Genomic DNA, 21,125 nt, shown 5'->3' on the forward strand with positions numbered 1-21,125 from the left:
ATCAGAAGGAGTGTTGTGCCTTTCCAGTGTATTATGTATCAGGAGGTACATAATATCAAAGTTTCATTACTGGTCATGTTAACTATCATCACTTGGTTAAGGTGGTATCCGCCAGTTTTCTCTACCGTGAAGTTACCATTTTTCTCTTACGGAGTGATGATTTCACACCATGGAAATGTCCTGTTACTCACTGCCGTCATCTGAATGCTGTGTCCCCCCACCACCATTTCAGTGTTAAAATCCTAACCCCCTAAGTAATGGTACCAGGAAATGAGGCCTTTGGGATGTGATGAGGTCATGAGGACAGAGCCTGAGAGCTCCTTTGCCCCTTTCACCATGTGAAAGAAGGCACCGCTTGGGAGGAAGGGCTCTCACCAGACGTAGAATCTGCCAGTGACCTGACCTTGGACTTCCCAGCCTCCAGAACTGTCAGAAATACACTTCTGTTGTTTATAAGTCACCCAGTTTATAGTGTTTTGTTATAACAGCCCAAACGGAGACATTCATCACATTGATTTTAACATCCACTGGTGATTCTTGCCTACAACAATTATGATTATGGTGCATGCCAAATGGTGGCTTTCTATTTTCATCATCCCTTCCCATATAGCAATTGAAATACTACTGTAAGGAAGAGCTGTCTCTTCTCCTTTATTTATTCAATTATTTGTTGATACCAATATATGGACTCATGGGTATTTATCCATAGGTTATAATCCATTACTATCATCATGTTTTGTTGTTCAAGTTGTCCTTCCTTTAGCTCTCAGGAGCTCCAATTTAGTTCCACTGTCCTACAGATGCCCTACTCTCATCTTTTTATTTATTATCAACATCCTTACTTTCGGGTCCCATAAAATGTTCCAGATTCATCTTGTATTTATCTGCCCTAGCCCTTGTTCTTTTTATAGAAGAACATTTAGAAATCAAAATCTGGGCACTAGCTGTGCTTAATGTTACCAGGGTAGCACAATATATTCTTTTTCTTGGAGGCAGGTGTCACTCTGTCACCCGAGCTGGAGTGCAATGGCATGGTCATGGCTCACTAGAGCCTTGACCTCCCAGGCTCAAGTGATCCTTCTGCCTCAGCCATGCTTCATTTTTATTGGATGACAGACATAGTGAATTTTACATTGCTGGTTGCTAGCTTTTGTTGTATTCTACAAAATAGTATGGAAGTTTACTCTGATGCAAAATTAAGACACTCAGAATTGGCTGGATCCTTTTGAGGCCTGCTTTCCAACTTTTTTGTTAGGGGATACTGAGCGGCTTTTAGTCTAGGGCTGACTTAGCCCCATTACTAAAACATGGCACCCTTCTGAGGATTCCACTCAACAACCCATGAATTATGAGGTCTTTCTACTCTCGGGAAGTACAAACTATTCTTAGCTTCATGTGAGCTCCAAGAATTGTTGTGCCTTCTCCTTTCAGGTAGTTCTTTCCCTGGTTCAGGTATTTCCTCTTACACATGTGCAGAGTAGGACTCAGCCAAAGACTCAAGGGAATCCTCAGCCAATCTCTGGGGTTCTCCCTCTGGGAGCTCCCTCTTCTCCAACACTCTGGCCCACAACTTCTATCCACCTTGGCTTCCCTGAGCCCTCACTGGGGCCTCCTCAAGTCAGGGAGGCCAGCAGACTCTGTTTAGGTCCCCACTCCCTGTCTGGAGTTGTTTCCGGCTGGCGAGCTGGTGTAACTGTGGGCCCACCATGTTTGTTCTCCTCCAAGAGATCACAGGTGTGGCTACTTATTTTCCAATGTCTAGAAACCATGGTTTAATATATTTTGTCCAGTTTTCTAGTTAAGGCAGAAAGATAAATCCAGTTCCTGTTACTTCATCTTTCTCAAGAACATGTTATTTTTTATCTTTTTATTTTGAAACTTCCAAAATTACAGAAAAGCTGCAAGAACTTCTATACACTCACTGTCAGATCCCATTGCCAATTGTCCCAGTAACATTCTTTGTAGAAAAACGACCCAAGCCAGGATGACACACTGCACTCGGTTGTCATGTCTCTCTTCTCTTTCTACCTGGAATAGTTCTTAAGACCTTCCCTGAGTTTCATAATCTTGACAATGCTAAAGAGGACAGGCTAGTCATTTTGTGGAATGTCCCTCAATTTGGGCTTGTGCGGTATTTTCTCTTGATTAGATGGGGCTGTGCACTTTTGGCTGGAATAATATCACAGAAGTGATTCTATGTTTTTCTCACTGCATCCTGTCACGTGGCACAGGATATCAATTCTATCGTTACTGATGATGTTAAATTTGACCACTTTATTAAGATGGTACCTGTTAGATTTCTTGACTGCAGAGTTACCTTTTTCTCCCTTTTAATTAGTAAGTGTTTCGTGGGGAGATTTTTTGAGACCATGTAAGACCCCATCCCTCATCCCACTCTTACACTCTGGTTTTAGCCTCAATTGATTTTTTTTTTTTTGTCTGAATCAGTTATTACCATGATGGTTGCCAATTTGTAATTTTCTAATCCCATCACGCTTTCTGCATTTATTAGTTGACATTCTACTGTAAGGAAATTTTTCTCTCCTCTCTTTTTATTTATTGATCTGTTAATTTTTATCACGGTATACTCATATATTCCTATTTTATTCAATGGGTTGTAACCTGTTGTTATCAACATTGATTTTGATACTCCAGTTGTCCCAGATTTGGCCAGTGGGAACATCTTCAAGCTCACTTATGTGTCCTTGTGACATGTCATCATCATTCTTCAAGCACTTCTTCACTTCAGTGCAATCAGATGGTCCAGGCTTACTGTGTGATTTTACTGCCCCATCCCTGGAGTCCACCATTTCTCCAAGCATCCCTGGTTCCTTTTAGTAGAAAGTTATATTTTCAAGAGCTGGACACGAGTTGTCCTCACTGCTACTGGACTGTTGCTGCTCTTACACCTTCTCAGCAAACAAAGCCAGGACACACATAACCGTATATACGTACAACATACATGTACATCTCTGTTTACTTCTCTATCTATATTTAACACCATAAATTCCACACTGATGCCTCCTATTCCAATCCAGCCCCACAGGATTCATTCTGGCCATCCCCTTTCCATACCTGAGCCTTCCTTCTCCAAGCATGAGAGAACTGGCTCCCATGAGCCTTAACATACTTACCTGCTCAGTCTCCCTGTATGCTGCCAAGCTCCCAGCCCACTGCCTCGCTCAGCTTCCCTCTCACACTGTCCCTGGCCCCCAGACCACCTTTCTACTCCACTTGAGCCCGTTTAATGGCTTTTTGAATGAAAAGGCAAGCAAGCAGATGCATTTTGCTTTTCAAACAAAAATATATTCATTCCACAAATATACTCACTTCTAGTTTGATCAAGCCCTGGGGTTCAGAATGAAATAACCACCACAACCAAACCTGCACACGGTGAAAGGGAAGTTACACTCTCTCACTTAAAATTCTATTTCTCTTCCTCGAGAAAGCAAATAAATTCATCCTCAGTTGTCATTAGGTACACTTAAGAACTTGGGCAATTTATTTCTGAAGTCTAAACTAGCTCCCAAAAGCTACCTTGTGCTACTATTGCTTCTTTCAGTTTGTAACTCAACTGTAATAAAATAGAACAGCTACTGTGAATTTATGCATCTGAGTGTCTATTATTAAAAATCAGTTTTCACTAAAACCACCTCCAAAAAACCAAAAGAGTAATACTAAATCTTAACAATTTAATGTGCCACATTTTTCTACAGGAGAAAAATACTTCAAATTACTTTCACTAGTAACTTCAAAAATGCAGATATCCCAGAAATTGGTCATCCATTAGTCTGTGCCTACTAGCATACTACGGTGCCTTTCCAGTGTTTCTTAACTTTGAGGGCTTGTAGATCCCTAAAAATTAACTGTGGACACCCCTTGGTGTGAAAAACAATTCATGACAAGGTCAATACGGGCATGCAGGTGGTCACTTGGTACCAACAGCCTCAAACACAAAGTGTAAATTCCAGTACTGAGATCCCACAGCACAGTTCAGTCATGGGGTCAAAAGATCTAGTTTATTTTTATTTTTTAAGATTACTATAAAAACAAAAATACAGATTTAAAAAAAATTTCTACAGATCTCATAGCTCTCACCCAAAATCCAATCTGTGGACTCTCATGTGAGGCCCACTGCCCCATTATTCATATAGAACACAGACTCTACCCAGAGCATGTATCATTTCAAGCTCCTGTCACTGAGGAATAGAAAAAGCTTTCAAAGAGCATTTGTATTCAACAACCTCGTCCAGCCCCTAATACAGTCTCTATGGCCTGTCTGTGAAACAAACCCTAACATCCTAGATGTGCCAGGTGGAGGCCAACTTAAAGTTCAATGCCCTAAGAAGGATTCCTTAAACACCGAAACCCCTCAGTTCAGATTTCTGCCTTTGTTTTTGTTTGTTTGTTTGTTTGTTTTTTGACTGAGTCTTGCTCTGTTGCTCAGGCTGAAATGCAGCAGAGCAATCATGGCTCACTGCAGCCTCAACTTCCAGGGGTCAAGTGATCCTCCCAACTCAGTCTGCCAAGTAGCTGGGACCACAGGTGCACCCCACCATGCCCAGCTAGTTCATTTTTTGTAGAGACGGAGGCTCACTATGTTGCCCAGGCTGGTCTCAACTCCTGGGCTCAACAGATCCTCCCACAGCACTGGGATTACAAGCCTGATCCACCACACGTAGCCTAAATGTTTTAATTCCCTTCTGAATGTTTAAAATGTGAGCATTCCTAGTGTTAAAAAAAAGTTTACGTTTATAAACATACCCTATCTTTTACAAGGAATATACATGGTGTGTTTTTTTGTTTTTTGTTAGAAAATTGTCTCATTCTGTTTTGTTTGCAAAGTGTCTGAATATGAAGACTGGACCTAAAGGGTGAGTAGGCAAAGGTACCAGGCAAGAACTGATTATTGAAACTTTTAGGACAAGACTGACTGGAAAAGAAAGGCCTTGAAAAAAATCAAGTTCTCCACAATCCAGTCAATTGCCTTAGCCTTCTCCCAAGCAATGCTTTAACATGTTAAGAATCCACTTCTAAAACTTCAATGTTGGGGGCAGGGGGGTAGTTGTATACTGCATTCAAAGGCCATGCCATCACATCCAAATGTCATCATCAACATACAAACAAAAGATACAAGCAAAACGACTGAAGAACTATTTTTTACTAAAAATAAAATCTTAATAAAACTTTAGAAGCACCTAGTCTCCACAGTCATCTAACTAAAACATGGTCCTACTGCTCACCGCTAAAAAGCAGCTTGGAGAGAACCGCCCCCACCCCGTCCATTGTTGATATGTCAGTAAATGAGAAATCATAGTCACCTCAGCCCCAGACAGCCACAGTCCCGGGCAGCCACAGTCCCGGGCAGCCACAGTCCCGGACAGCCACAGTCCCGGGCAGCCACAGTGCCGGGCAGCCACAGTGCCGGGCAGCCACAGTCCCGGGCAGCCACAGTGCCGGACAATGGAGCATGTGTGTGTTCAGACAATTGCACTGGGAGCACTGCGGAGGTGGATAAGCCACTTTGCTGTGCTTGATGGCACCGTATAAAGAGGACTGCTGGCTGTCCCATCCAGGCTTCCTCATGCTAATATGCACCAGATCGCATCTCTCCTCTCTCCACTGAGGGGGACAAATAAAAACTTCTTTGCACCTAACAAGTGTGTAATCTCATTTCTCACCAAAGAGTGAGCTTTCAAGACAAACTCTGTGACCAGGGAGTGGGTTTCGAGCACACTGCCATTCCCTAATGCTGTGGCATGAGGCCAAAGGCAGGCAAGCACGGAGCAGATGGAGTCCTGGCAAGGTCTCCGCCGTCCCTGCATTAGCAGCATCTGCTCATTACTCAGAACCTTCGCCTGCTTTATCTAATGCTCCAGGAAAAGCATTTTGATTTGATTCATTTCGGTATGGTAACGTGCAACACAATTAGTGGTAAAATCAAACTGGAGGATGGCCAGTGCTGACAATCGGAAACAAGGCAGAAGAAATATGAGGCCAGTGGGTTGGAATTCAAAAAATCACAACTGTGGATCACCTTGCCAAATCTCTACACCCCAGGTGCGTGTACAGTGTTCCTACGGGGCAAAGAGGCTAAAAGGGATGCAGGGATGACTCCCTTTCCCCAAAGCAGGTTCCATCTCCCCCTCTGGATACGATTCCCTCCACTGAGAATGTGCGTGTAGACCAGCAAGGGCGTTTCAATGGCTACAGAGCCTCACTTTGGCACAATCAGAGAACTGAAGTTCATTAACTCATTTTATTATCTTATTCTTCTTTTCCATGTCACAAATTTTAGACAGCAGACCCCACAAGGTAAATTTCCTTTTTTGTCATGTTCCTGCCTAAGAAGTGCCAGTTAGCTGCTCCTGGAAAGAAGCAATATAAAAATGTGGGTTTGATTATTTGAATCTGTCTTTGCCCAGAAGTAGCTATTCATGAATATATTGGTGTAAATACCATAGTGTCAACCTATTAAACTGAAGGGGGACCAAAGATGACACCACCTGAGGTCTGCGGAAAAGAATAGAACTTGTTGTTTATCACAGAAACAGTAACAACCCGAATCAGACCAATAAAACAAGCTCAGCATGAGAGAGGAGCAGGGAAACACAAGGGCTCTAAAAAAGCAAGAGCCCTTAATACCAAAATGAACTTGAAACGAATCAAAGATTTCAATGGAAACACTGCAGCCTTGGAAGCACTATAGATTTTACCCAGGCATTGAGTAATCATCTTCCCAACCATGACGTGAAACCCCAAAGGACGAGACTGACAAGCTTGATGTAAATGTAAGCTGCCAGACAGACCAACTGAAACAGAGCACAAAGTTCAGAAACAGACCCAGATACAAAGTGAATTTCATAGCTAAAAGCTTATAAAGGCAGTGCCTCAAACCAGTTAGGTAGAAATGGGCTATGCTGGAAAAAAGATGTACTTGGAACCATACTGCATACTAATCCAAGACGAAGTTGTCAAGATAAAAATATAAAAAATAAGTCATAACAGTAACAGAAGAAAAAGAAAGAACTACAAGTAGCAGGTACACATTTTTTTCTTAAATTTAACCTTTCTCACACTAAGAGAAATGTAAGTTAAAACTACACTTGATGACCATTTCTTCTCAAACTGATGAATACCCAAAAGCTGGAAACATACTTTGTTGGCAAAACTGTGAGGAAACGGGCATGCTCTCATGGCTTGCTGGTGAGAGCATAAAATAGTAAAACTCCATTTGCATTTACCCTGTAACCCAGAAAACAATCCTCCTTGCGCTTGCGTGAAAGGTCATCTTTACAAGGTTTTTCACTACACCACTGTAATGGCAAACACAACACAACTGTTCTCCAATAAACCAAAGTGCTTATACACAATGGAATTACCATTCAGGCGTGCAAACGGGGTACTCTCTACACAGACATGGACTGCCTTTTAAGATATGCTATTTAGAGAAAAAAGTCAAGGTGTGGAATCATATAAATAGTATGCTGTCTTTTGTTTTTTGAAAAGGGGACAATAAGAATATACACACTCATATTTGCTTGTACTTGTAATACTAAAATACAAGGATATATAAGAAAGTAAAAAATATGATTACTTATGAATGGAGCAGACAAAAGTGGGTGGCAGCATGATTTCTCAATACATAACTTTATATTATTTTTGATCTTTGAACCCTAAAAATGTAGTAATCAAAAACATTAAATTACAAAATAAAACCCACTCACTTATAGATTAAAAAATTAAAATCGTTCACACACACCAAGTACTTTCTAGAAAACAAGTCCATTAAAGAATAAATCACAGGCCAGGCGCAGTGGCTCATGCCTGTAATCCCAACACTTTGTGGAGGCCAAGGCAGGCAGATCACTTGAGGTCAGGAGTTCAAGACCAGCCTAACCAACACGGTGAAAGCCCGTCTCTACTAAAAATATAAAAATTAGCTGGGCGTGGTGGCAGGCGCCTGTAATCCCAGCTACTCGGGAGGCTGAGGGCCGGAGAACGCCTGAACCCAGGAGACAGAGGTTGCAGTGAGTCGAGATTGCACCACTGCACTCCAGTCTGGATAACAAAGCCAGACTCTGTCTCAAAACAAACAAAGAAGAATAAATGACATACTGAAAAAATATCGGAAATACATATCGCAAAGGATTATTTCCCAAGCTTTCTTTTCAGTCAGAAAAGATGACAACCCAAAGGCAAAATGAAGAAAGACAGGAACAAACTATTTGCAGAGGAAGAAATAGAAACAGCTAACAACACACAAAGAAAAGATGTCCACATGTGATTAAAGAAAGGCAAACAAAAACGATAAAATGCCATTTTCACCTGTCAGTCAGTCTCACATACTTTTGGTGAGTCTAAAAACTGGTGAAACCTTTTTGGTTGGCAATTTGGCAATAGTTATCAAAGCCTAAAGCAGCCATAGCCTCCGACCTAGCAATCACTGCACCTCACCCCACGGCCACCCTTGGACAAGTCCATCTTGGCGCTCGTTCAAGCATATTGCTTGCAGCACTGTTTTCAGTAACAAAAATGAACAATTCAAATGTGCATCAATGAGGGTCCTAATAAATAAATGATGGTACAGCCACATAATGCAGTACTACACAGGCATTAAAAAGAATAAAGTTTACCATGTAAGTGTGAATACAGAAGACCACCAAGATGTGCCATTAAGTTATTAAAAAAAAAAAAAAAAATTGTATAAAAGGATATACAGCAGGACCCCTCCATGAGTAAAATGTGAGAGGGCCTGGAAATGGGACAGGGAGGAATACCTCGACTTCTTTTTGCATACTTTTTCTTTGTCATTTTATATACATTTTTGCTCTGTTTGAATTCTAACTATGACTTAAAAAAAAAAAAGAATATAAAATATATTTTGGCAATCAATTGCTAAGCATTTACCAAAGAAAGTAGATTACTAGCCTGGCCAACATGGTGAAACCCTGTCTCTAGTAAAAATACAAAAATTAGTTGGTTGTTGTGGTGGGCACCTGCAATCCCAGCTACTCGGGAGGCTGAGGGGAGAATCGCTTGAACCCAGGAGGCAGAGGTTGCAGTGAGCCGAGATGGTGCCATTGCACTCCAGCCTGGGTGGCAGAGCAAAACCCTGTCTCAAAAAAAAAAAAAAAAAGTAGATTCTTTACCATGCCTACGTTGTTTTCCCAAGATTTCTGTGCCACAATAGGGGATGAGGGAAATGAAGACAATTCTAACAACATAAAACCAGCAGCAGCACCCCTGCACATGACCTCAAGCTGTATTTTCAAGCTCACGAGATGTGAGACATGGGCTGCAAATCAATTGGGCGCACATTTCTACAAGAGTCTTTATGTCCAGGATTCCATAAGCAGCATGACCACCGCAGCACGGCCCTGGAGACACAATCACAGTTCTGGATTCACTGCTGACTTCACCTACCTAGCTGAAGTGGGTTTTTGCACCTCCGTTTCCCCATCTGTAGAAGAGTATGTGTGTGCACATTCGTGTGTGTGAATGGTAGGAGATGGCTATTAGATGATCCTAAAACTGTATGATTCTAACTTAAAAGGATTGCAATCTTTGCATAGGTATTTTGGAAAAAAAACTCATTGATAATTTGGAAAGTAGCAAACATGTTTAAGCTGTTCTTATGGTATCTATCCAGGGTCTCAATAAATATATGAAATATTAATTACACCACAGAAATAGCTTAGCTGAATTTCTATAGGCTGAAAAGGAAATCCATCAATAGTGTCTACTAACATCAAACCAACATCACATTGCTAAAGTAATTATATAAAATATAAAAATATTTTCAAGACCAGGCGCAGTGGCTTATGCCTATAATGCTAGCACTTTGGGAGGCTGAAGCAGGTGGACAGTTTGAGCTCAGGAGTTCAAGACCAGTCTGGGCAACCTGGTGAAACTCCATCTCTAAAAAAAAAATACAAAAAATTAGCTGGGAATGGTGGCATGTGCCTGTAGTCCCAACTACTCAGGAGGCTGAGGTGGGAGGATCGCTGGATCCCGGGAGGTCAAGGATGCAGTGAGCTGAGATAGTGCCACTGCACTCTAGCCAGGGCAAAAAAGTGAGACCCTGTCTCAAATATATATATAGGTATATATATGTAAGATCTCAGCCCTAATTTTTATTTTTAAACAGCACATGGGTATAAAATTCCCCATTAGCTATTTTAGTTTTGTCCCTCTGAGCCAACTGCTAATGTCACAACGACTCTGAAGATTTGCAGTGGTGCCATGACATGAACACTTAACATTCTGAAATATGTTGTGGTCCCAACTTTTGGGCAAGTGGGGTCATGAAGCTTGTGGAGATTCAACACTTCACAATATAACGGAGGATAGGAGCATGAGAGGTGGGCATACTGGATATCATGGCCATTGAAATGACCATGACAGCTATACACTGTCAAGAGTTTCTTTACATAGGTAAAGCTAACTTTAGACTATTCCCACCTAGTTCCAAAAATCCATAGTTGTTCATGTTCAAAAAGAATTCTACCAATGTCAAAGAGAAAACATATTATTATCAATTATCTTGTATAGTATATTAAGTGCCAGGAAAAGGTAGGCACTGACTTTTATTCTTCTGTATCCATATTTGTCAATAGATGATCTATGTCTATCCCCTTTTTGCTATTCCCTTTGGGCTGAGCAGAGGCTAAAGGAAAAGTAGGCCAAGTATATTTAATATTTTACATCAAACAAGTTATTTGCTCAAGATGCTTTGGCCAGCCCTGTGTCTGGCACTAGCGCCCAGCCTGACAGTTCCAGTAGGAATTAAACACCCGTTTTAATGGGTGCTGTGTTCCAATGCCTCCTAATGCATTGACGGTTGTTGGCCAACTTCTTCACATAAAGGCAAAAGTGAGTGTGTGTGTGTGAACATGTGTGTGTGCCCACGTGTACGTATGGAGGGATTACAGGGGGGAGCCGGCCACAGCTGCTTAATTTTTGTAAAGCTTTTTTTTTCCTTAATAGGGAGGAGGGTTGTGGTTACTTACCATCCTCATAAGCTGCTACTGCCAGCGAGCTGTTTATCCTCACAAAGGAGACATTTGGCTGCATTCCAGGCTCGTCCTCCTCGTCCTCGGATTCCAGGAAGGGGGCTACGTAGTCCCAGGTGCGGGTGTCCCACACTCTCACGTCCCCTGATGTATATCTGGAAGAGAATGACACACTTGGTTCCAAAAAGGGATTGAAGAGCAGGGCTATGGTGGGGAAAATGCATAGAGCCTTACAACAACAGACAAGTAAGAATCGGGTGGTGTGGAGCCACTCCTGCGGCACTGTTTAGATGAGTGACTCCAACAGGAGAAAATGTCAACTAGATGACAGAAGGCTGTGAACACGCTTCACATTCTCACAGCACAATGGTGACAATCTCAAATGAGAAAACAATAATAAGACATGGGTAGCAAGATCTCCTTGGTTTTCCTTTTACACTATTACAACAATCTGCTCCTACAAGCTCTCCCACTGCAGGGATCACTCGCAAAAATTTGTATAAGCCACACTATTTACCCACAAATACACACACTCGCTCATACGAAAGACAGAGATGCTGCAGGGATACTCAGAACTAATGGTCTTACAGGCACAGGCTTTCTAATACCTCATCCACGCATCAGATTTGACTGATTAAAGTCCCTAAAGACTAATTGATTTGCTGAAACAATTAAATCTTGCCTTTAGCAGCCAGACAATGCTGCCTGCTCATGAAAAGCTCTTGCTGAATGCACGACACTCCCTGGTTTTGCCCACTTAGAAAACAGAAGTACTCACTCTCTCCTATGACTAGTGCCACTCCAACAAATGACTCCTTCCATCAAAGCCAGGGCCAGGCTGAACCTACTCAGACACGAGGCCCCCAGGATGATAGAATGGCCAGATAATAAAGTAGGGTGCTGCCCGTCACCAAGGTATTTAAGCTATGTTGCCTATGTCTGCTGCGGAGGGTTTTATTCCACTTGCAAAGCGATTGAGTGTTATGGGGGAAAAGGGGTGAGAAATGCCTTTAAGGGCCTCATGATAGAACCACACAATCACAAAGATAGGCCAAGGATTTAAGGGGTTTCACAGTCTTCCTGAGGCCCTAGCCATAGTTCCTGCAGGGTTTCTTTGGCAAGTTGATGCAATAACCTCTGAGATTCACTGAGTCACTGAAATCTATGATGTGGACACATTAGTGAAGTAGCTATAGAAGATCAACCTGGAATTTCTTGGTTTTCGTTTTCTTTTGTTTGTTTTTTTGAGACAGGGTCTCACTCTGTCACCCAGGCTAGAGTGCAGTGGCACAATTTCGGCTCACTGCAAGACCTCTGTCTTTCAGGTTCAAGCAATTCTTCTGCTTCAGCCTCCCGAGTAGCTGGGATTACAGGCACGCACCACCATGTCCGGCCAGTTTGTTTTTTCAGTCTTCAGTAGAGATGGGGCTTTGCCCCCAGCTGGTCTGGAACTCTTGGCCTCAAGTGATCCACCCACCTTGGCCTCCAAAAGTGCTGGGATTACAGGTGTGAGCCACCACAACTGGCCTCAGGTGGAATTTCTTATAGAGAAGTACTGTGATTCAGGAGTGCTTTGTTTACTAGTAGTACTGCACCCAAATTCTTAATCTACAGTAAATACATATATTGCACAGTCCAAAGGCCATTCTGTCACCCCAATTCCTTGGTTGGAGAACTTGGCTGTCTACCTGCAGCGTGGCACCCAGAGAGTGCACATGTAGGATAAAGAGCCAAACGGGAGAGACATGCTTTCTGAACCTGGCCTGCTGTGCCTCTGGGTTGACCACTGATCCTCCAGTAAGCAGAAACACAAGATGAATGTCCTTAAGCCCAGCAAAGTGCAAGCAAGGGCAGATACTGAGATCACCCCAGCCAAAGCATGGCCACTGGCCCCCAGGCTCTCCAGGCAGCGGTCAGCTCACCCTTCTGAATGAGGAACCCTACACCAGAACACATACCATGGACCTCACTGCCCTCAAAATACCGGGCTCAGTGTGATACCCTGAGAACAACTCAGGCCATTCGCTGGAGTAAGGCCACTTGCTTAGCTACAGAGACACAACAGATGAGACATGTTTGAACGTCTAGACTGTGGGACTAGATTCCTATGGTTAAATTCTATGTAACAGGAACCAGCCAATTCAGGAAAGATAAGAAGAATGGCAACGCCTTTTGGAAATACAGAGATGGTAAGTGAAAGATAAAGGGAATTCAGATCAGAAAAGTAAGGCACGTTGAGAAAAAGAAGTACATAAACTAGGAAACTGTATTTCCTTCCTACCAGTCTCTGTCCTTCTGCTTCCTGCTAACCATGTGTCACACCACACCAGCAGTCTGCACACTGTTTTCAGTGGTGCCCCCACAGGGGACACAGTGGGGAGGCAAGGGTGGAGAGGAAAGACGGTTTAGGTGGCCTCAGCTCCAGCCTCCCAGCTCCCTGAACACAGAGTACTGAGCCAAAATGACAGCAAAACAACAAAGCTTGGAAAAAAGTGCTTTAGCTGCTGAACCAGACAATAGTGAGCTGTGAAATAGAAACTGTTGAGCCCGCTCCTTACTCAGGGAAAGAGGAGAGAAGGATGGCAGGAACCCCACAGATAGCAGCACTCTATTCATATCTGAGGGGCTCCTGGGCAAGCATTTCTCCCACAGAGGAGGTTGGTCCACTCACACTGTGACTCCACACGTCTAAAATCAAATGCTTCAGCTCATGGCCAAACTAGCCGGTGTCTGAATTCCTTATTTTTATCAATGAGATCATCAGTCCCAGGTCACTGGTACGGAAGGAGAGGGGCCCCTTCAACATCGCTGTAGCCCACTACCCACACCACTATATATACTCAGGTGCCAAGCTTGTTCTGTTCTGCTCATTCCCAGAGAGGCCACCCTGGTCCAAATCTCCCAACACCTCACATTCACACCCGACTACTACAGGCTCCCTGATTCCGAGCGGCTTTCATTCAGTCTTCCCCCACAAGCCAAGCCCTTCAAAACACCTGACTGCACGAATCTTTCTTCTGGAACCACTTCCTTTCTCCCTCACGTGCCACACTACACTGCACTACGATCTACCTTGATGGCAGCCTGGATGTCTCCCTCATGGCAGTTGTGGGTGTCTGTGATCATCTCACTGTTCATCTCCCTACCAGCTTGAAGCTTCTGAGCTCAGGGCCTAGGTTTTGTTCACAGCTGTGCATGCAATGACTACAACAGTCAGACTAGAACAGTACTTGCCATACACCCCGAGAACCCTCTATAAGGTCTTACATCTTAACACCTTATTGAATTAAATTTTAATTATGAGACCTACTGAAAAAACTCCACAAACTAGCTTCCACCCCTCTCCCCAGCCTCATCTTCTACTCTCCCTTCACACGAGCCAGCCTCCAGAGAGGCTCCCAAATGTTCTTGCCTCTGAACTGATTCCCTGCCCCACCTTCCTGCAGTTCTTCACCTCCTCATCTCCCAGCCCAGTGGGGTCCAGCCTGGGCTGCACATTAAAATTGCCTGGAATGCTTTAAAAAGTCCAGATACAGGCCAGGCACGGTGGCTTATGCCTATAATCCCAGCACTTTGAGAGGCTGGGCGGGGGGGTGTGGGCAGATCACCTGAGGCCAAGAGTTCAAGACCAGCCTGGCCAACATGGTGAAACCTCGTCTCTACAAAAAATGCAAAAATTAGCCGGGTGTGGTGGTGCATGCCTGTAATCCCAAGCTACTTGGGATGCTGAGGCAGAAGAATCGCTTGAACTGGGAGGTGGAGGTTGCAGTGAGCTGAGATCGTGCCACTGCACTCCAGCCTCCCAGACCAAATAAATCTGACCGTCCGGGGATGGAATCAGGTATCAATGTTTTCAATATACAGCCAAGATTGAGAACCACCAACTCAGCCCAATCCTACCAAACCCTCAAGGTCTACTATAGGCCCTCCCTTCCTCCATGAAGCCTGAAGCTTTCTGACTCAACTACTATGCCCTTTATCTGAAGAAACTGCTTTTACTACTACAGTCCATATGCATTGATCGTCTCCTCAACTTGACTGTAAAGTCTTCAAGAAGGCCCTACCGCAGTGCCATAGCCTCCATCACAGTGCCTTACACAGAGCTAATCATAAATAAATGGTGACTGAAAGGGGGTGTCCGCAGGTAACAACCTGACTGGCTTGACGGGTACCTCTTTATTTCCACTGCCCACTTTCCAGTGGTAATGATTAGTGAAACACGCAGAATGCACACACTGATGTGCATTAGACTGCTTCCACTTATTTCCAAACTGACTGAAAACTATAAAACAGGGGATAAGCTAGAAATTTTCCATATATCTATTTAAATTAGCTTCATTCTCCATGACCAAAAGGTATGATAATAACAAAAATGTTTTGCTGCAAAATGACTCAGGAGGTAAAATATAAAAGGCTCTACGTCTCCTGTATTGACAGGAACTGAGGCTAAACATCCTACTGCAGCAGGTACTGTGTTATGACTCAGCAGCGGGCTCTCAAATCTAACCTAAGTGAAAGCCACAATAGCATGGGAGGCAGCCTCCATGCTAATGAACTTGTGCTAAGGAAACAGACATCTTTGGTAGGGTAAAACACAGGTTGGGGCAGAGGGACCTGGACCAAACCTTAAATGTGATCTAAAAGTGCTTAACAACATTGGCCAGGAGAAGCAAGAACAGATAACGAAAGGAGGTAGGAAAAAAAGCTGATTTTTCTCCAGAGCTCCAGATGTCTTTATCGCTGCCTAATGACAATTACACTCAACCAATTAAGATGCCACTATGACAGTTACATTGTCAGTAAGCCTTTGGACCCCAATGTTGATGACTCTCTAATTAGTGTCTGTGCAAAGTACAACTGCAACTAATATACTAGCTGATGTAAGAACACTAAGGAAAAACTGAAGAAGAAAGAAGTCTTTTCCAAATGAGGATATGCCCCAGCCCAGTGAAGCTGTGTGCTCTCCCAGTCTTTCTACACTTGGCAAGGTTGAGTTTACCTCTAAATAAATAGGTCGGAGACCACAGCTGATTTTTGTTGAAAGAATGGGAATAAGAGCCTCTCTCGAGCTCTGCATGCCAAAGGGATTGCCAATTTAAAACGATTTACCACCAAAGAGCTTTCATTAACTAGTAAGTTTCCAATAAGCAGATTACTTATTTGGACTAACGGACTAGAAGAAGGAATAAATACTGTACAGCTAAAAACAACCTTTTTTCTTCATAAGTATCCAGCAGCGTTTCTATTTTGTTCCATGTGTCAGCTCTTCTTTGCTAAAAACAAAATTTTTAAGGCCCTTCCTAGCAAGCTGGGGGGTGGTTTTGATTTAAGAATGCTGAGAAGTAAGGTTAAGTGACTTACCCAGGGTCACAAGAAACACTTTAGTGGCACAGCTGGGATCAAAATGTGCCCCAGGTTTTTCTCAATCACTGCTTAGCCAACAAGTCACTCTGCCTCCTCAGATGACACTGTCTTTAAACAAATACTGCTTTTAAGAACTACCCCCATTTAAGTGCAATATAAGGAATTTATTGTTCTCAATATTGTGACTCAGGTTTGCAGGACACAGCCCCTGACCCTAAGCCATCAATTCGACCACTAAATTGCAACTGAAAGGCAAGAAGCCAACAAAAAAGGCTCAGTATGCTGGGAGCAGGACTGAGGGCTAAGCAGGTGCAACCTGTGCCTCCCAGGCCTGCTTCTCAGGGCATGCAGGAGAACATGTGGAACCGTTAGTAAGACTTCTCTCTCTACAGGATCATACACAAACAGCCACTCCCAAACCAAGTCACAGTTCTATTCTGATCAGGCACCTAGAGCAGCCAAGAGGGGCCCTGTTATGAGGCTTCAGGCCAGGAATAGCAAATGGTTTCATTTGTGTGTCAAATCCAATATGTGGTAGTGGCTGCCTAGAGCTCTGTGTTGAGAAGGATTCTGAAGCTGTGTTTCATCCAGCTTACCAGAAAAACAAACGCAGTAATGGGTTATTCATGATCGCTACTGGCTGGGGAGTGAGGAGGGCAGCATCTCTGCCCCAAAGAAAACTCCACCTGGCCAAGTCCTAGTCATCCTTCCGGGTTCAGGTTGAAAGTCATTTCCCAGGAGGAAGCTAGCCTGATGCTGAGCCTGTACGAGGTGACTCTCCCTAGCATGTCATGGCACCATGCTCCTCCCCAACCCTAACACCTCCCACAGTGCTCTGTAAACACCAGCAACTGGATCCCTTACCAGCCTATAAACTCCCCATGACCAAGGGGGTTGTGTGTGGTATTCATCCATGCTTAGTGGGTGTTGACAGAATGAATGAATCTGTTGACTTAAACCCAGAAGATGGAAGTGGTTTAAAGCCTACTGAGCAATCAGGCAGGGGGTCCTAAAACGGCAGTGTCCACATTTCAAGAAACATTCATGCCCTTAACATGTAAAGGTGTAAAGAACTATTCACTTGCTCCATATTTTCTTCAGTAATACCAAAGAATACCAATCAATAAAAGCAAGAGTATTTACTATTTTCTATGAAACATGACAGAGTTGTATTATGCAATTAACAAAATGAACTCAATCCCACAGTGCAGAGTCCTTCTGTGGAAATGCACTACAACAAACATCAAGTGGGGCTTAAGACGCATCAATTGAAAAATAATGAACGTCTTAATGGACCTTATGAGATACATGCACTACACACTTAAAACTGTTTTCCATACATCTTGGTTAATCACAATCAATAGAGTCAGAGTCAATGATGATTATGCAGAGTTATTGTAGCTGTGGCCCTTCCCATTATTCCTCGGAGAACCAGAGATGGATAAATGCAGTCATGAGTTCACCAGTATTTATTAAGGATATTCTGGAGCTCCTTCATTAAAGATATAATAAATGTAATGCTCTCCTCTAGTCACTTATCAATATCTTACCTCAGACTTATTTACCAGAAGAGCATGTATACCTCACAGCAGAAAATAAATAAATTTAAAAGTATTTTTAAAAAGAGGTCCCTAACGGGTAATGATCGAATTCCTTATGGGGAATAGTCCAATGTCACAATAAGCAGCAGCAGAAAATCTATACACAACAAGGTTTAAAGGAAAACTGTTAGGGGAAAAAGTTTTTTTAAAAAAGGAGAAAGATGGAAAGCATGTCCTTAGTAAGTATATATGGGCAACATTTATCTCACACAACCTTCTACCTATGTTATTTACAAAGTGTCTGTTATCTCAATAGCCTCAAAGTAATCCACAGGCAGTATTTATTTTTTACACATTCATATAAAACTAAGAGAGTGCTGGAAACAACATCCTTGAGGGCTTCAGTTTCTGAATAGAAAATATTTTTAAATTCAGGGCAAATATGTACATATTCACATTAAAGCTACTATTCATATTTTGGCATGGTATACAGTTGATAAAAAGGTCCTTTTTAAAACAAATTTTTTTTGAGACAGTCTTGCTGTCACCAAGCTGGAGTGCAAGTGGTACAATCTTGGCTCACTGCAACCTCCACCTCCCGGGTTCAAGTGATTCTTGGACCTCAGCCACCCAAGTAGCTGAGATTGCAGGTGTGTGCCACCATGCCTGGCTAATTTTTGTAGTCTTGGTAGAGAAGGGGTTTTGCCATGTTGGCCAGGCTGGTCTCGAACTCCTGACCTCAAGTGATCTACCTGCCTTGGGTTCCCAAGGTGCTGGGATTACAGGTATGCCACTGTGCCCAGCCAATAACAGGTACATTTGTAATTACTGGAAAAGGCAGAGGACAACATGGCTAAAAGCAAGGTATTTCAAGTTACCTTAAATGACTTTGTTTATTTTTTGGAGATGGAGTCTCACTCTGTTGCCCAGGCTGGGGGGCAGTGGCATGACCTCGACTCACTGCAACCTCCGCCTCCTGGGTTCTAGCGATTCTCCTGCCTCAGCCTCCCGAGTAGCTGGGACTACAGGCACGTGCAACCATGCCCAGCTAATTTTTGTATTTTTAGTAGAGACAGGGTTTCACCATGTTGGCCAGGCTGGTCTCAAACTCCTGACCCTAAGTGATCCACCCACTTTGGCCTCCTAAAGTGCTGGCAGTACAGACATGAGCCACTGTGCCTGGCCTGTCTAAAATGATATTTTCCAATACTTCTTAAATGTAAAACAATGATAAAATTCCACTGAAGGGCCAACAGGCAAACTGAACCAACCAAAGATTCAGACACCAATTTTTCCATATATAAATTAGAAACTCCAAATTTTGCTTTCTGTCTCCAAAGAACCGGAAACCCTCTCACTCTGACAGCAGGTTGGATAAATGGGGCTCAGAAAAATAAAAACATATTTGAATCAGGTCATGTCTGGCAGCTGAAGCAGCAGCCAGAGATCAGCTGGTTGCTAGAGAGGTATAGGCAGTTTTGTTTTGTATCTACTTGGGCACACTTGCCTCAAAAGGAATGAAGCAAAAATGGGACAACTGAGTGTTTTTAGGGAAAGAAGAGCGCTAATATTTTGCAACAAATGATACAGTGCTCCTTCCAACCACACTTGGCAGAGAAGAAACATGGATACACAGTCCTGCTCCTTCCAATAAAGGCAGGAACTGCAGGCTAAAAAGGCAGAAATCAGGGGAAAAAATATTTAGGAGTAATGAAAAAAACCTCAACACAAACAGGGTGCTTGATGTTTTTTTAAAACCAAAAGAGGGAAAATGTCCTCTCATGTGAATAGAAAAAGGTGTTTTCTTATGCCAACTAGAGTGCTTTAGCCTTATGAATCTCAAGTAACAATGAGGAGGGAGTTTATTGCAAAACATCATACTCCTGGGCATCTGATAAAAGCTTCTGGTGAGCTAATGGCTTAATGGTTAGCAGAGCTGGCACAAGGCCTCCAAGGAGCTCCTGGTTCTACCTGAGATGCACTTTTCACTAGGTGGCTCTCCTTCACTACTTATGGCAAACGACACCTAGTCCTGTACCTCAGGTTTTATACTGTGACTTTTTTGAACTCATGATGTCATCTGATTGCAACACTCAGCTTCCAGAGGGCAACTGGGGAGAAGGAAGACGAGAACAGTCTAAGCATCACAAAACAGAACAGGAAGGTTTCCATATACCCCTTTCTTCTGTTCTTTCTTCTCAAGAATAAACATATAATTTTCAAAACATTCTAAAATTCTAAGAGCTGTTACCACAATAAATCAAAGAAACAAAAGACACGTTTCCTGATCACTTACTATCAACTAACTTTCTAGACAACCTCTCTGCTAAAACACAAGGAAAACACACACTAAACCTCGCTAGCATTTCTGGAGGTCCAGCAGATCACCGATAAAAATGCAGACAGGCGCTGAACTTTGAGAGAAAGACAGGTGACTGATTCTGTAGAGATTGGTGACTTGTGAACACAAATATTTCTCAAGTTAAAGAAATGAGAAATGTTCGCTGAAAAAGCAAAGTAAAAGTGGTGTCTGAATGGCTGAGCCGCAGTTGAAGGCACATCCACTTCTCTCTCTAGCAAAGAAAACAACGGGTGCAGGTCTTTTCTGCGCTGCTGCATATCCCTGCTAAGTGGTCAAGTGACAGCAGAGAAAGGCAAGAGCGAGGGCCAGAGAAGGCGCTCAAGGAGGTAATGGAAGCCCAGAGTGTGGGGTCGCCGAAGGGGAGTTTTCCTTTCTTACACACTTGCCTCAAAGTTTCGTGGGTCCTGGGAAAGATGTTAGACTCTGAGGGCACAAAGATGCTTAACACAAGGCCGCCACCATTTCAAAAGGGGAAAGTCAACAGGACCAAATGCTGCCAAGAGGCTGGAGAGGACGAGCCAAGAAAAGGCCATTGGTTTGTTGAGCAAAAGATCACAGGGGACCTCTGAGAGTGCAGTGCAGTAGGGCTGGGACAGAGCCAGGTTAGATGGGGAGGAAGGAAGAGGGCAGGAGGCATGGGCTTTCACCATGTACAGCACTGACAGGAAGATGGCAGGGATGGTTTGGAGACTTCAAGTCAAAAGGTTAGATTGCAAAGAAGCTGAGGGCTACAAAAGCATTTTTAAATAATTTATTAATCTGGAAAATAAAAATTCATTCTCCTGAATCCAGTAATTCTGCTTACAGGACTCTAGCCTGGGAAAACAATCAGGAATGCAAGAC

The 21,125-nt window shown here is 43.1% G+C and overlaps 1 protein-coding gene across 5 annotated transcripts in view; it reads right to left on the reverse strand.

Moving 5' to 3' along the window:
- Positions 1-21,125, reverse strand: part of LOC105495172 (F-box and WD repeat domain containing 8) — a 115,026-nt gene that overhangs the window by 55,655 nt on the left and 38,246 nt on the right. For all 5 annotated transcript variants that reach the window (XR_011608789.1, XR_011608788.1, XM_011764445.3 and 2 more), the window contains exon 5: positions 11,013-11,170. Coding sequence is in view for 3 of the 5 variants with exons in the window: in XM_011764445.3 (XP_011762747.2) it covers positions 11,013-11,170 (158 nt within the window). In the remaining 2 variants the exon portion in view is untranslated. The remainder of the gene's footprint in view (positions 1-11,012; positions 11,171-21,125) is intronic.

Source organism: Macaca nemestrina, chromosome 10 (genome assembly GCF_043159975.1).
Source record: "Macaca nemestrina isolate mMacNem1 chromosome 10, mMacNem.hap1, whole genome shotgun sequence".
Lineage (NCBI taxonomy): Eukaryota > Metazoa > Chordata > Mammalia > Primates > Cercopithecidae > Macaca > Macaca nemestrina.